This window comes from Oncorhynchus masou, chromosome 31, assembly GCF_036934945.1.
Source record: "Oncorhynchus masou masou isolate Uvic2021 chromosome 31, UVic_Omas_1.1, whole genome shotgun sequence".
NCBI lineage: Eukaryota > Metazoa > Chordata > Actinopteri > Salmoniformes > Salmonidae > Oncorhynchus > Oncorhynchus masou.
In genome coordinates, this window is record NC_088242.1 from 27,509,994 (window position 1) to 27,527,367 (window position 17,374).

Sequence of the window (17,374 nt, forward strand, 5' to 3'; positions counted from 1 at the left end):
CTTCAAAATGAGAACACAATATTTTTATCTCTCTCTCGCACGCGCACACACACACACACACACACGCACACGCACACGCACAAACTCACATCAGTAGAAACTCCACCTCCCTTTAGATGGGCTGTATTTTTCCACAATACTAACACATAGTTTCTCATTATCTTCTGCAGGCCTATCCATTTCTAACAGTTACTACCCTACCTAGGTTGGGGAGGCCTCTTTTCTGTTATTGGTTTCAGAGTTATCACAAGTTGAGAGTTCAGTTGGCCTTGAATGTCTCAACTATACCCAGCTCATATTGCAAAATAGTAACACCATGGCCTAGTCACACACATTATTGAATAATGACTAACACATTTCATACAATTATATGGTTTCAGGGTGGAATACTTTAGTCACTATCTTAAACATACAAATTATTATATCAATCCATCCTTTGACTAAATATTACATCTTGATACAACATTTGTTTATTTAAAAAATCACATCTCACACACAAATGTATTTACAATGTCTATTTTACCTCACCTGGGGATATTTCTACTTCCAGTTATAACTCTTCCTTTTGAGATTTTCACTATAACCTTCACACGTTAGAACTAAGAAAAGTTGTATCTAATTGTAAATTATCGGCGTCGAAGGGATCATCAGTGTCCACCATGCGTCCTTTGCTGGTACAAGCTCACCATACATCAGTTATAGGTGCAGTGAGGTTAAGAATTTTCTCCTGTCCTTCTAAACCTAAGTCAGTCACATTAACAATCAGACTTACATCCGTTAAAATCTCATAAATTCCTGGTGCCATTCTTGTGTCTATGACACTGGTACTCACCAGGAGTTAAAGTGAACCGAGGTGGGTTGACAGAGTACCTCAATCTGGCCAACCCAATCTCTGTACAGTTGTCTGCTTTCCTTAGGGAATTGTTTGTTTACCTTAAATCCTACATCTTGACCTTCTTTGACTCCTATTCTTCAAGTCACTCATCCTTGATGGTCAGTGTGTAATATAGTTTGTCTTTTACTTCTTATCAATGACAATGGCGTCGTATAATTAGTACCGGAAGGTGGTGTATCTGGATGTATCAGAAAGGTTACCAAGACTATGATGCAGCTCAGAGTTTCTAATATTCCCAAAAACCGCCAACCCTCTCCTGCCCTTAGTCGATCAGCTAGGAACCACCCCATACCCACACCTCTATGAGTGCACACAGTGATGATAGGTCAGGATAGGGAATCTTCGTTAGGGAGGTAACCTCCGGACCCTACTGGTACTCGATTCTGCTCCCTAACTCTGTGTGTGTTCAGCAGTGTTTGTATGTGTTCCTACCTTTTTGCAGTGGGTAACGTGGACCCAAGTGGCTCTCTCTGCCATTCTAATGGCAAAGGTGGTGGTTAACAGAACCTGGTATGGGCCTTCCCAATGGGGCTGCTTCCAGTCTTTTCTCCTCAAGGTTTGATTCCACACCCAGTCTCCCGGTTGGATCGAGGGAATCACCTTCTTCTGTAACTCGCCTTTAGGACACAAAAGCTTTGACATACGGCTGTGGTTAACAAACAACCTTCTCATGTGTTCTGCTAAGGTATGTTCTATTTCTATATCTGCTTGCTCTGGTCCTCCCAATTCGGGCATTCTATATGGTTTACCTGATTAGCTAAAATGTAATCCATTGTTTAAAAAAATAGATCCTAGTAAACCAACTCTAGGGATAATATCTGGACCTAATATTTTAGCTACCATAATCGTGTCCGCCAAGTAAGTTGGGAAGGCTTCTACCCATTTAAATATTAATCTATTATTAAACACCCCTTCTTTCCTTCACTTTGGGATAGTTCAATGAAGTCCATTTCCAATTGTTGGAATGGATATTCTACCTGGGGGTATTCCCCCAGTGGTGCTCTTACTCTCTTACCCTTGATGATTATTCTATGCACAGATAACACATTGTGAACCATTTATTACACCATAGGCCACAAAGTGTTTCCTAACCTGCTCTACCATCCCCCCTGTTGACACATGGCTTTACCCATGTGTCAATATTACCGCATATCTAAACAGTAACTTTGAAAATAAAAATAAATTATCCTTATACCAGACATTATCTCGTAGAATTACCTTTCTTTTTCCACATGTCCAATTCCTTTTAAGGTGCTTGTTCTTGGCTTTACTGTAACAAATCTTTGTCAATTGTTCTGTCCTCTTTAAGATTTATCTGTGCTGCTGTGGTTTTAAAGATGCCTTCTTTGCACTCCACTTCCCTATATAGAAAGCATAATATAGCACCCAGACTCTGCAGTAATTAATAATTCCAAGAAAACTCATGTTATTTTTTTTGTTTTTTTTTAATTCATAGGTTTTGGTACTTCCAAAATCACCTTTTTTCTAGAGGGGTTCAGAATACACCCTTCTCGAATTATAATATATCCCAGATAAACGACCTCGGTTTACCACAATTATAATTTCCTTTTACTTATCTTATGCCATATACGTATAAATCAACATTTAACTTCCCTCTGGGGGCTCAAATTTTCCTAAATTACTAATAATTACTTTAAATAAAATCTATAATTTAACTTCGGGACTACTTATACTTAAATAACTCCCGTTGACCCCCACGTCAACTGGTCCTTGGGACCATAACACGGAGGGTACAGCTTCTAACTCCTCTTCCTAAGATAAAAACTAATCATCCTGTCATTAATTGGGCCCCACTTCTAAGTGGACCCCAGGTTAAGTTCTCGCTTCTCCAATTCAGTTTTCATCTATACCTGTCTATAAATTAACTATGCTGGTCTCCACTCAGTAACTGTTACCAATCAGTAATTCATTTCCCCTAATGAACCCCTTTCCCCAATGCCAGCCATTCCTCAGATGGTTTGTTCACTAACGACACGTGTGGTCCCCCTGTCTTTTCCTATTCTCTGTCTGACGGCCCTTTCCAGTTCTCCTGTGTTCAATTTGAAACTGGCCAAGAGACCCTCTCTTCTGAATCCCTCTATTCCTGTCTTAGGATGTGCGACTCCTTCTTCTGCTCTGCTCTCTATCATGTCTGGTTGTTCTCCGTCCCCAGCTTTGGGGTTGGGTAAGGCTATGAGTGGGAATTGGGGTATCACCTCATCGTCATCTAACCATTCTGTGTCGCTTCTGTCATCTCTCAATCCTGGCTTATTATGTGATTCTAACCTTCGTAACGCTCCAGGTCTCCTGCTCCTCACTCCCAGTCTCTCCGTCTCATTCTCCTCAAATTCCTTCTGATCTCGTTCTTGCTCTCCTCCTAGCTCCCCTCCTCTTCCTACTACTCCCAAACCATCAAGGTCACTTCTGGCTCAACATAGGGCGGGGGAGCCCTTCTCCGTCTGTCTTTCCTACTATCTGTCTGACGAACTTTCTCTCTGTTCTTTCTTTACGTGTCTTTTCTTTCCCATAACAGTCAGTGTCAAGTATGGTTTCTGTTCCTGTTATAATGCTAAATCATTGTTGGCCAATTCAAATACCTCGTAGTCTAGATCTAATGAGTCCTCACTCTCACTATCCTCCTCTTCCCAATCTAGTCATGTTTCCTCCTCTTCTTCAGAGTCTTCCTGTCTCCTCCTATTCTTGTTCTGTCTTTTCTGTCTGTCTTTGTCTCTCATCCTTTGGAGGAGCTCTACATTCTCAGGCCAGACGTCCTGTTTCGTCACAATTAAAACACTTTCTATCATCTGATCCTGTTGCCTTAAAATATGTCCTAAATACTTAACATAAGTCTACCATAATTAAAACTTGTTCTTGCTAACTTTATAACCTTATTCAACAAAAAAATATATTATAATATCAATTTTACAGCCTTGTTGTGTTAAATTTCTCACAAAAATATAATCTCCCCACAACAACAGCTAACTACTTAAGGGAGAATAAAACTCCATGCTTGATTTATATTGGCAGTATCATAGACAGGTCATTCTTCATGGACACACAGCTGGGCACAAGTGAATCTGGTCTCTCCTGATTCATTCATCAGAGAGACTCATATTAGAGTCAGTGGTCCTCTTCTCACTCTCCCCAGAGACTCATTTTTAGAGTCAGTGGTCCTCTTCTCTCCCCAGAGAGACGGATTTTGGAGGTGGATATAAAGGGTTTGAGAAACCCATCAGTGTACAGTGAACACATGCGGTTTTGTCTTGAAGTGGAACAATGGAAGACAAAGGTTTTTTTTAAGTTATCCCCCAGAAAATCTTGAAAGCATGTTTAAAAAACTTTGGTCAGTGATATTAATTTGTCTATTTGTTTCTTAGCTTTTAAAAATCTATTGCATAGCACCATTTATCCTCATCACCGCCATCTTCATGCCGTTTGATTTCTTACAGAGAAACCAGCTCTATTCATACATTGGAAGGTTCAGCAAAAGGTTTGTCTACATTCCAGTTAGTGCTACGTATGTTTAGTTTGTATAAAATAAAGCTTAATCAGGAAATACATTGAATTATATCTACATCTACTTTACCAAACCTTTCTCAATTTCAAAAGACAGCCTAATTATGTACAGGAACAATAATAATATACAATTCTTATTGGCATTTGCAACAAACTGATTTTGAGCACCGATTGCCTGGAACTAAAAATTATACAAACCCTCAGAATTTGTCTTACTCCTCATTTCCAAAATGCCAGACTTTTTACTCCTTCCAACTCAACCGTTTTGTAAAATGCCAAACAAGGCAAGTGAATCTGTTAATAGTTTACATAGTAAATACAAATAAATAAATGCAATTTAGCAGCACTCTTACCCAGAGCAACTTACATGTTCGTACTGGTTCCCCATGAGAATCAACCCCACAACCCTGGTGTTGCACACATGTACACAGTAGAAAACAGCAACTTTACAGTCCCACCGTGCTCTGCCCTCCATCCTGTCCCATCTGCAACGTGAGAGTTGTTTCACTGTCTTGTGATACCAGTGTGATGATGTCCCTCTGTATAAACTGGTTTGTTAAAATTGCATGGGTGATGATAGCACCTTGACAAACCACATGACGAGGCATGTAATAACTGACCAATGGAAACAGAATCCTCTCAGAGTTTGCATTTATCAAAGATGACGCATATATTTGACTATTTTGGTATCTAATACAGTGAACAGGAACTACTAATAGCACTTGTTATACAGTGGCAAGCTACATAAAGTGTCAGAAAAGAACAACAATCCCTGTGCAAGTCTTAAGTGCATCTCAATACAATGTGATTTTACAGTGATGTCCACTAAGGATGTGGCTATCATGAACAATTAGGATAGCATGAGTTTAAAAAAACAACAACATTTGATTAACCAGACAGTTTCTGACAAAGAATCGGAACAGCACTTATGAAATGTCTACATTGTCTGTCATTGTTTTCGTAAAGCACATCAATATCATAGCACCGTACAGTATATAGCTGAGTTTTGGTATAGCCTCAGTAGATTATCACTAGCTACTACATTATTCATTAACAACTCATTCTTCGTACCCAATTACTTTCGTTTTTAAACTTCAGGATCAGGCAAAACACTTTGAAGACATACAGTACAATTGAGAAAGATAGAGTTCCGGAAATTATAGTGCAACTTGGACCTCATGAGCACCAAAAACCATCAGGTGTTTCTTCTGGTAAAATATTCCAAAACTTTTAATAATGACAAAGATCTAGGCCAAACATTTCATTGCTACAGCTGTTCATAGCTGTAGCAGTAGTTGATGTTTATTGTATAGCTGCACTGAACAAAAGCGATAACAAGCTCTCCCTTTTTAAAATTCACAGATTGCCTTCACACCTTGCCTTGCAAGGTAACTCATTATCAAGAGTAGGAAACAGTGGCATTTCTAGGCACACAAAGATGGTAAAAAGTTCCCGTTTTGACCATCAGGCTCAGACAAGTCACTTTAAAAGGATGTGCAACTTTTGATTTAACAGTGCATAGAGGTACCATTGAAAAGAGCTAGTCCACAGAAATAGTTTCCAGAGGTCCTTGTTTTCTCAGTGTACAGTAAAGTTGCCCTTAGATGCTAAGCAACTGGCTCAGGTATACCTGGGAGATTGAGGCAGAATTATGTACAATAGACTGAACGTTAGGCACTGTTGTTTCCATGCATAAGAGCTGGTGTATCTTGCCTTTCTTTAGCTGTGCCAACGTCCATAGATAACGATGAGCCCTTTGAGAAGGTTATCAATTCATCTTCACTTCTACCAGATTTAACACGTCAGTTCCCAGGCACACTTTTAAAGTCTTTCAAATAGTTTACAGTAAGGTGTTTTGCTTGCTTAGTAGCTTGCACATACAGTATGTTCCAGCTCCAATTCGGGAGAAAAAGAGCTTGTTCAGCACAAACTCATTTTTCTACGTTTATTTGCGAAAGTAATGCTACTCCAGCTGCCAAGACTTTCCCCTGTTCTCACTCAGATCCTCTTTGGTTTTCTGGATGCAGGTAAAGATCTCCTTGAACAGGGCCTTGTACTCAGGCTGGTGGAGTTCATCCTCCTGGCCCTGGCGGAGGGAGGCTGGGCTTCGTGGGCGGACCAAGGGGGCTCCGCTGGGCTTTTGGACCTCCTTTTGGCTGTGCTGCTGGCTTGGGTCCGGCTCCCCCTGGTGGCAGCGCCGCAGCAACGCGTCATATTTGACCTGCAGGGCGCTGTACTGAGCGTCAACCTCGTTGAGAAGGGAGATCCCACGCTGCTTCACCACCTCCGAATGGCGGACGCACGAACGCTCGTGGTCATGACTCTCGTATACGTCTGACCCCTCACCCCGCAGCGACCTAAGCTGCTTCTCGCTGTTGCAGTGCTTTAGGACATCACAACCTTTCACCTTGGAACGGTAGCTGACCTCCATCAGGTCTCCCTCACTCTCTCCATCCTCCCCCATCCCCCTCTCCTGGTTCAGGGGGAAGAATAGGGCATTGGGCAGCATGCCCAGGCTGACCCTTGACCTCAAAGCTTTGTTGCCATAGTCGGCTCTCCACAGCTGACGAAGCTCCTCAGCCTCACACTCCAGCTCCACTAGTCTGGCCTGGACAGAGAGAGAGAGAGGACAGATAGGAGGGATAGAGAGAGAAGGCGGAAGAGAGAAAGAGACCGGATTCAGTAATGTCACATGGAACTCTTGACTTTTCCATTTCCCTACAAACGATTTGAATTTGAAGCACGCATCTGCTTCAAATGATTCTGTGTGTGTTGCTTCTCTTCCTCACCTGGCACCCCTCCATCATTCCCAGGCGCTGCTCCAGTGCCACATTCTCATTGGCTAGGTGGTCTGCATCTCGCTCTGCCCCCTCCCTCCGAGCACGTTCATTGGCCAACTGTGTCTGTAGGGAGCGGAGCGATCTCCGTAGCGACTCCTGCTCCTCCTCCCGCCACGAGACGTCAGAGGGAGACCAGGGGTCATCCGAATGGTCTCCAGAGTAGACACTTGAGTACCATGGAGGGTCAGAGAGAATCCAACCAATCAAACTTTAAAAAGGATGGGAAACAGCTTTTGTTCCAGTCCAGACCAGCACTTACACCTAATTAGTGTAATAAAGTCACTGATAAGCTGCCAATAAAACTAATCAGGGAGTGATCTTTAGTGAAGGCAGAGATGAGTGGCCTTACGGGTGGAAAATTATCTTAAATCAAATCAAATCCCGTGGGTGACAACTGTGACCAGTGCTCAGTGAGGTCAGTAGGGAGAGAGTACTATATTCTGCTTGGCATGTGTGTTTATCAGTGACCTATGAGTTTAGGCCTGGATTAAAGGAGAGGAGCCCATCCCTAACTCAATAACACGGTCTGAACTGCTATGGCATCAGAGGACAGGAATAGGGCTAGAGTACTAGCAGCAGCACTAGTCCACTTCAACAGCTGCAGTGTACGGCAAGAGAGAGGTAAGAGAGCGAGAGAGAGAGTGCCAAACCGCAATGCTAGGGCAGGGCCAAGAGACTTGTTGAAACATAGTGGTATTGAATGAACGCAATCTAAAGTGGGGCTCAGGGCCTTAGTCCATCAAGAATAGAACAAACTAATGGCAACTTCAGTGGGGCTACGTCTTATCACAAAACAATTTCTACCTGCAGCTTAAAAACAATTATTAATGCACTAGCTATTCAGCTGTAAATATCTCAAATGTTAATACATTCAGGTCCTTTAGCCATTTTGCCACAACTTTGGAAGTATGGCTTTTTTATTGCGGTTTTGGAGCAGTGGCTTCTTCTTTGCTGAGCGGCCTTTCAGGTTATGTCGATATAGGACTCGTTTTACTGTGGTATAGATACTTTTGTACCCGTTTCCTCCAGCATCTTAACCAGGTCCTTTGCTGTTGTTCTGGGATTGATTTGCACATTTCGCAACAAAGTATGTTCATCTCAAGGAGACAGAACGCGTCTCCTTCCTGAGCAGTATGACAGCTGCATGGTCCCAGGGTGTTTATACTTGTGTACTATTGTTTGTACAGATGAACGTGGTACATTTGGAAATTGCTCCCAAGGATGAATAAGACTTGTGGAGGTCTACAATTTATTTTCTGAGGTCTTGGCTGATTTCCTTTGATTTTCCCATGATGTCAAGCAAAGAGGCACTGAGTTTGAAGGTAGGCCTTGAAATACATCCACAGGTACACCTCCAATTGTCTCAAATTATGTCAATTAGCCTATCAGTTGCTTCTAAAGCCATGACATCATTTTCTGGAATTTTCCAAGCTGTTTGAAGGCACAGTCAACTTAGTGTATGTAAACATCTGACCCACTAGAATTGTGATAGTGAATTTTAAGTGAAATAATCTGTTTGTAAACAATTGTTGGAAAAATTACTTGTGTCATGCACAAAGTAGATGCCCTAACAGACTTGCCAAAACTATAGTTTGTTAACAAGAAATGTGTGGAGTGGTTGAAAAACTAGTTTTAATGACTCCAACCTAAGTGTATGTAAACTTCTGACTTCAACTGTATATACACAACAGTATGTGGACACCCCTTTAAATGAGAGGATTTGGCTATTTCAGCCACACACGTTGCTGACAGGTGTATAAAATCGAGCACACCGCCATGCAATCTGCATAGACAAACATTGGCAGTAGAATGGCCCATACTGAAGAGCTCAGTGACTTTCAACATGGCAAGGATGCCACCTTTCCAACAAGTCAATTTGTCAAATTTCTGTCCTGCTAGAGCTGCCCCGGTCAACTGTAACTGCTGTTATTGTGAAGTGGAAATGTCTAGGAGCAACAACGGCTCAGCTGCGAAGTGGTAGGCCACACAAGCTCAAAGATTGGGAACGCCGAGTGTGTGTATTTAATGTATGAGGTTTGTGATCTCACCTGTGTGTGCGTTGCAACTCATTCAGGCAGGACACACTCTGCACCCCGTAGGGCCGCCATGATTCTGCAAGGGGTTTCCTATGGGGATTAGCAGGGGCGGTCTTCAGATCCTCTACCTGACGTTGCAGATCCTCCACCTGGGTCTGCAGAGCCTCGATCATCTCTGTGAGCCTGGAGAGAGACTGACTAATCAAGTTGCTTTTGCTCTCACACATTTAGCTCTCCTCTCACCAACTCAAGTCGTTCACCATTTCATCTGTATTCTCTGCAGAAAGACTCAGGCTGTGTCCCGATTCTCCACCCCGTCATTGATTTAGATGCATAGGATTGGTATAAGCATTGGCTGAAGGGAGTTTCCACCACTGTTAAGATTAATTTGAGAAATTGTGCGAGAAGGGTGAAGAATTGGGACACAGCCTCAGGTTTCAACCCACCCCTGGATCTTGTGCTGGGCGGTCCTGTTGTCCTGTACCAGGCAGGTGTTGCTCTGCTCCTGTTCTCTGGAGGACTGATCTAACTGCTCGTACACCTTAGCATGCTGATCATTCACCTGCCTCAGGAGGTCCACCTGCTTAGTCAGGTACTGAAGGGAGGGAGGGGGATGGAGGAGAGAACCAGGACTCAGTATCATCACATAACCGGCCACCTTCATAATTCACAATTCATTTCTACTTTGAATCCAGATTACATATTGGTGTGAAGTACTTAAGTAGAAATACTTTAAAGTACTATGTAGTAGTTTTTGGGAGTGTCTGTACTTTACTATTTAAATTTTTGACAACTTATACTCCACTACAGCCCTTGGCTCTCTGGCTTTAATATAAGGAACTTCATGTATAGCATTTGCTTTTATTCAATTATGACAATTTAGTACATTTTTACCTATACTGAACAATAATATAAAATGCAACATGAAACAATTTCAACGATTTTACTGAGTTACAGTTCATTTAAGGAAATCAGTCAATTTAAATAAATAAATTAGGCCCTAATATATGGATTTCACATGACTGGGAATACAGATATGTATCCGTTGGTCACAGATAGGGGCGTGGATCAGAAAACCTGTCACTATCTGGTGTGACCACCATTTTCCTCATGCAGTGCAACACATCTCCTTTGAATAGAGTTGATCAGGCTGTTACTGTGGCCTGTTGTCCCACTCCTCTTCAATTGCTGTGAGAATTTGCTGAATATTGGTGTACACATCGATCCAGAGGGTGACATTTCTGGTGAGTATGCAGGCCATGGAAGACCTGGGACATGTTCAGCTCCAGGAATGGGTACAGATCTTTGCACAATTTTTTTACCCTTAATTTTACCAGGTAAGTTGACTGAGAACACACTCATTTACAGCAACAACCTGGGGAATAGTTGCAGGGGAGAGGAAGGGGGATGAATCAGCCAATTGTAAGCTGGGGATGATTAGGTGACATGATGGTATGAGAGCCAGACTGGGGATTTAGCCAGGACACCAGGGTTAACACCCCTACTCTTACAATAAGTGCCATGGGATATTTTAGTGACCACAGAGTCAGGACACCAATTTAACATCCCATCCGAAAGACACCCTACACAGGGCATTGTGATATTTTCTTAGCCCAGAGGAATGGGTACCTCCTACTGGCCCTCCTACACCACTTCCAACAGCATCTGATCTCCCATCCAGGGACCAACCCTGCTTAGCTTCAGATGCAAGGCAGCAGTGGGATGCAGGGTGGTATGCTGCTAGCATGGGACTGTGCAGGTGATGGCGGCGGATGAATGGCACGACAATGGGCCTCACGATCTCGTCACTGTATCTCTGTGCATTCAAATTGCCGTCGATAAAATGCAATTGTGTTCATTGTCCGTAGTTTATGCCTGCCCATACCTTAACCCCACCACCACCATGGGGCACTCTGTACACAACGTTGACATCAGCAAACCACTCGCCCACACAGCGCCATACACGTGGTCTGCGGTTGCGAGGCCGGTTGGACATACTACCAAGTTCTCTAAAACAACGTTTGGGGCGGCTTATGGTAGAGAACTTAACATTAAATTCTTTGGCAACAGCTCTGGTGGACATTCCTGCAGTCAGCATGCCAACTGCACACTCACTTAACTTGAGACATCGGTGGCATTGTGTTGTGTGACCAAACTGCACATTTTAGAGTGGCCTTTTATTGTACCCAGCACAAAGTGCACCTGTGTAATGATCATGCTGTTTAATATGCCACACCTGTCAGGTGGATGGATTATCTTGTCAAAGGAGAAATGCTCACTAACAGGGATGTAAACAAATTTGTGCACAAAATTAGAGAAATAAATTGTTTTTGTGCGTATAGAACATTTGACACATTTTTATTTCAGCTCATGCAACCAACACTTTACATGTTGCGTTCATAGTTTGTTCAGTGTAGATACTTTTAGACGTTTTAGTCAAGTAGTATTTTACTGGGGGAAATTCACTTGAGTCCTTTACTATTAAGGCATATTTACTTTTACTCAAGTATGACAAGTGAGTACTTTTTCTACCACTGAGATTACACCATTGTACTTGTTCACGTCAATACGATTGGTTTTAAGCCACTACATACAAGGCATACACATTATTTAATTTGGCTGCTTGTTCAGCCATGAATGGGATCAATCAAACTTGGCAGAATCAATGACCACTACCTCCTGGCTGGGCGACTATCATTGCTTTGATAGCAGCATGTCTGTAATGGTGTTTGAGTGGTCTGAATGAGTGTCTGTAATGGCATTTGAGTGGTCTGAATGAGTGTCTGTAGGAGCGTAACAATTCTGGCGAGAGGCTGACTCCTGAGGAATGTAGAAAGGCACCAGCACAAGGTTAAGGTCAGGCTCTTATTAACACAGGTTGATTCAGACTGAAGAGCTAAATACACTAACAATGGTGCTGGGATAACATAACACTATCTCTCCTCACACATCCTTTCTCTGCTTCTCCCTATACCCTTCGTCTTCTGTTTTTCTCTATACATATCTCTCTTTTCCTTTGAGAACAGTTTATCTAATCAGGGTAAAACAGGGAGAATGCCATAGATAACAGTTCAATATCTATGGAGAACGCTGTGAACCTTTAGTCAGCTCACGAAGTAAGATCAGCCACAAAACACCTACTAAAAACATAAATCCTGGCAATAAAACAAATACTGCTACAGTAGATAGCTGTGAATTATCTTGCCATGCAATTCACTTAGATAACTTTATATTTTGAATTCTGCATGTTAATATCATGAAAAATTGTGGTGATGATCTATTGTGTATAATAACATTATAGGCAAGGCAACATAATTCACAGCATCAGCTTTCTCCTGTACCGTTTCTACATATAGTCAGGTCATGAAATGGATGGCACCTTCAGAGAGATTAATTCTGTCAGTCAGCCGTTTCAGAGACGGGGGAGGATTTAGGAGTCGCACATCCAGAGCTGAACCTGCTCAGGGAAATTAAATCCAGAGCTCATCTGGAAATTAGTGGCGGTTGCTGACCATACAATATAGATTCAGTATTGATACGAGAGAAAAGAAAACACCAAGACTGAATGTGATATTTAAATACAAACTCAATAATTGGCTTAATAGATTCTATAGCATGGAGAGGCTATTTAATCTAACGTTATTTTGAGTCACAACAATACAATGGCGGCAATGTTGGTTCAAAGGTATGTCCGAAAAAATTAAAGAGGACAACTGAAATGGGCAGTCTATCTTTCCCAGTCAAATCAAATTTATTTATAAAGCCCTTCTTACATCAGCTGATATATCAAAGTGCTGTACAGAAACCCAGCCTAAAACCCCAAACAGCAAGCAATGCAGGTATAGAAGCACCTGAAACTTCACTAAACAAGGTGAAAAGCATTGAGGTATGCCGTTTTCAAAGGAGTAAGAGATCCCAATCGGTGCACTACCATTTGATAATGGTTTTGTAAACACTTATCACCTGGGGATTTCTAGTATAGAAAAAGAAAGACAAGGATTGTAATATAGATTTTGTAGCCTCGTCTTGACAAAACCATTTCAGATAAAGTCTGCAAAATAAAATAGCCATTATATTCTGTTACCTTTGTTTCTAGAGTCCTACCCTACATGGACCCATGGTAAACAACAGGTGCAACCGAGAGATTAAGTAATCAGTCCATCAGGGTCCAACCCTCTCATTTCAGCTTCAAAGGGAATTAATGGTAGCCTGCCTTTTGGCAATATGGAACACTGATTTGATTAAGGAATTAAAGGAGCACAAATCTGAGGAGAGATCCTTTTGTTTTCAACATCTCTTGTTTTCAACTGGAACAGATTGTAGCCTAACGGATAGGCCTCAGGTGTGTCAACTAGTGCTCGATTACTTAGATAATGTGTGCTTGTGCTGGGATGGGGAAAAAAAACCTGCACACACTACGGGAAATGCCTATAGCTATAGTTTGGAACTGTGTGTCTGCTGACTCCTGATTGGTCAAACCCAGTTACCTCTACCCTCGTAGCTACAACCTGATTGGTTAAACCCTTACCTCTATCTCCTGTAGCTGTTCCTGATTGGTGGAGTACATCTGCTGCAGACCCTGCTCCAGCTCTCTGTTCCTGTCCAGCAGGGTCTTCCCCAGCTCAGCAGCTAGGTGCAGGTCTACATGGCAGAAAAGAGAGATCAGAGAATAGGATCGATAAATGATCACTGTGTGTCACCAACGAAATAATGGCTTGGGCAAAGACGCGGCCATTAGTGCGACAAGAGGTTGCAGAGGGCACCTATTGCTGTGTCTGTGCCTCAATGCTCAAGGTCAGGTACATGCATCCATCTTGCAGACATGGGGTGGTGTGTCAAATACACGCTACTTGTGCTGCCCATGATTTGCAATAGTTTGCCAACAATTGCCTACAATGGAACTGATGGAATATAGACCCCAAAAAGGGATAAATCAAACACACATCAAATATAATGGAGATATGTAGGCTATTTGACCCATGTCAGGAAATTTACAATCAGAAAGGTAAGAAATATATACATCTACCTATATACATCACTCTGGCCTAATTCATGCGTTGTGAGACTGTCTCATGTACAGGATTTGTGATGGAGTGAGTTTATGAGCATGAAAACTGAATAGATGTTTCTAGAGCCATTTCCATTTCCTTATTTCTATTCCAGCATTCATCAATACATAGCCAATGATAGATATTGAACAACGCAAATTCGTGGAATAAAACCTTAATATGCAGAGAAGTACATTTAAAAATGTGTAGAAAATCTAAGACAAAGGATTCATTTTTTTAAATTGGTTGCCTACTAAATCCATGGCAATGGAATGATAGCCTCGGAGATGATGGAAATTCTGCTTGAGACTACCTTGAAATATTTGTTCGAAGTACGACAGTGTGTTCTGCCGCAGTAGGCTACCAAATGTGTCTCGTAGCATGTAGGCTACTACATTTGCTAGTGACATGACACCTGCTATATGAAAGTGGCGGTGCACCAGGCGCTCATTGTTTCAGCGCCTGCTTGAAAATAATTTTGTTTTACGCTGTGTCAAATTGTGGCCAATGCCTGGTTTATTGCTGCCGGCCACTTATACGCACAGCACAGGTCGACCCGCGCTTTCCCAGTCTCGGTCATCATTATGGATATAATAATATTTACCATGTTCAAGGTCCTGCTTGTCATACCAAGGTTCATCCTCCTGGATTTCGAATTCTTCCACCTCAATCATATCTGTAAGCATATTCGGCCACAATGAATCCCCGACTGATCAATGGGCTTTCATTGGAATAGGTAGGATACTAATTTCGCAGCCAATGCAACATGCCTTTGAGATATATTGATCCAACAAATGCGATTCCCCTCATCAGCTGTCTAAAGCGTATGTCTATTCACCGGCTACAACCACAGTATGATGAAACTGCCTAAGCATCGCACTCCACACACATATCCCCCTCCAGCAGCAACGTAGTTTACCACGTCAGTAAACGCGCACTGGTCTATTCTTCTTCTCCTTCTTTGATATCATGGGCGTTCGCACATTTTGTTTGTGCATGCTGCCACCTACAGTGCGGTAGTGTGTGGTCTATCACGTTACATTACATGCTAAAAAAAGAAAGGGGGACTATCTCTACGCCTCTATACCACTATTTAAAAAAAATGTATAACACCATCCCATTCCACTACTTTGACCTTAATTGATCATACACCATAACAACAGACTCTTTCCTTCAACACACCATGTAACTATTCTGCAGCAAAGCCTTGTGCACCAGTGGAGGCTGCTGAGGGGAGGACAGCTCATAATATTGGCTGGAATGGAGTGAATGGTATGGTATCAAACAAATGGTTTTTATGTGTTTGATACCATTCCATTCACTCCATTCCAGTCATAACACTTTATTTTAGACATCATTATGAGCCGTCCTCCCCTCAGCATCCTCCACTGTCGTACACCTAAGTACTTCTCTGCAGCTGCCATCACAACATCTATTTTCTGTGACTTACATTACATTTATGCGGTACAATTGAAAACCAGGGCAATGAATGCCAAAAAGCCAACCTCACTGAAGCACATTCGTATCACTCTGTATTGGCCTCGGCTTACTACTCACCTTTGACCCCTCATCCTCTACTCTATTCACCCCCTCAGCATACGACACCTTCTGTTCAACTCTGACCCTGAAAACCTTAACCTGTCTCTCTCGCACTGGGCACTTCTGACATATCCTAACATGACTTTGTCAGGTAAAAACTCTTGCTTCAAAACTCAAAAGAACAGAGTATCTTCTCAGTTTCACCACCGGGTCAATTTTAGTTGCTCCACCTCAACACTTAATACCACCCAAGCCATCACTCCTTTCAAAGGTGCCCTGCTCTGGAGAGCAAAGCAAGTCACAAGTCTTGTCCCAAGGTGCGTGAAACACAGAAAATCATCACTTTGAGCTACCTTCAACAATTTATTTTGTATTTATTATGGATCCCCATTAGCTGCACTCTTCCTGGGGTCCGGCAAAATGAATGCAGTTATACAACTTTAAAAACATTACAATATATTCATTACAGAATTCACAACACTCTGTGTGCCCTCAGGCCCATACTCCACTACCACATATCTACAAGGCAAAATCCATGTGTACGTGTGTGTATAGTGCATATGTTATCATGTGTTTGTATGCATGTGTCTGTGCCTATGTGTTACTTCTACCCAGCCTGAGACTACATGTGGGACAGCCAAAAGGAAGGGATCACCCTTTGCATGACCATCGGGGTGAGGCTCGGACTCTGAGATCTCCATCACTCGTCAGGTAACATTTCTCAGCCAGGGTTTGTATTCTTCCTCAACACACAATCTTCCCTCTACACTCAACTTTTCTCCTTCTTCCTCACTGTCCATAACCACATCTATCCTGTCACAATGCTCATGCCGTGCCTTCATCCTCTGTTCCGTTCACCACCCCCATTCTGCTCCTTCATCCACTGTATTGTTTGCAGAACATGCACTGATGGCCTTTCTCCAATACCCAACTTCTGTTCCTTAGCCCAATTTACTAATCTGGCTATCTCTGACTTCTCCATGTTTTTAAAACGTGCTGCACCCTTGACCTTGCAATTACACAAGTTCTTGGCAACATACTGTACTGTTATTTTCTATCAGTTACTATTGCACTGCACACTTCCCTTTGCTGATAAGTTGAAATGACGTAGGCATCCTAAGTGTGTGCCATTGGATGACTTGTACTATCGAGTATGAATAGTCTTGTCTTCCTTTACAGGCCTACTAAGCTATGTGCATTTTGTAGGGTCTGGGAAAACATGTGCACATAATTCGTTCATCGATGTCTACTCCAGCCAACCTTAATAGCCTACCTCTGAAAATACCTATTAAAGACAGATATCACAGACATTAAAATACATAATAAATACACAAATTAACTATTGAAAGCATTATTTCAAAAATATTTTGTATTCACAATCATTCAATACATTTTATTTGTACTTGAAACAACAAAGCAAGCTCTATGCATGAGAACAGGCCCAGGGATCTCATAGGCTGTGTTTAGACAGGCAGCCCAATTCGGATCTTTTTTTTCCAC

At 42.2% G+C, this 17,374-nt stretch overlaps 1 protein-coding gene across 2 annotated transcripts; it reads right to left on the reverse strand.

Moving 5' to 3' along the window:
• Window positions 1–5,045: 5,045 nt before the first annotated feature.
• On the reverse strand, window positions 5,046–15,227 carry LOC135523723 (cerebellar degeneration-related protein 2-like). Of its 2 annotated transcripts, none has more exons than XM_064950568.1 (6): window positions 14,940–15,227; window positions 13,816–13,928; window positions 9,734–9,882; window positions 9,300–9,470; window positions 7,201–7,417; window positions 5,046–7,019 (listed from the first exon to the last, which is right to left on the reverse strand). In XM_064950568.1, the coding sequence occupies exons 1-6, from the start codon at window positions 15,019–15,021 to the stop codon at window positions 6,375–6,377; spliced, it is 1,377 nt and encodes a 458-aa protein (XP_064806640.1). In that variant the 5' UTR covers window positions 15,022–15,227; the 3' UTR covers window positions 5,046–6,374. The 2 variants fall into 2 exon arrangements, with proteins under 2 accessions (XP_064806640.1, XP_064806639.1); XM_064950567.1 differs by having other exon boundaries at window positions 7,201–7,459.
• Window positions 15,228–17,374: the final 2,147 nt, after the last annotated feature.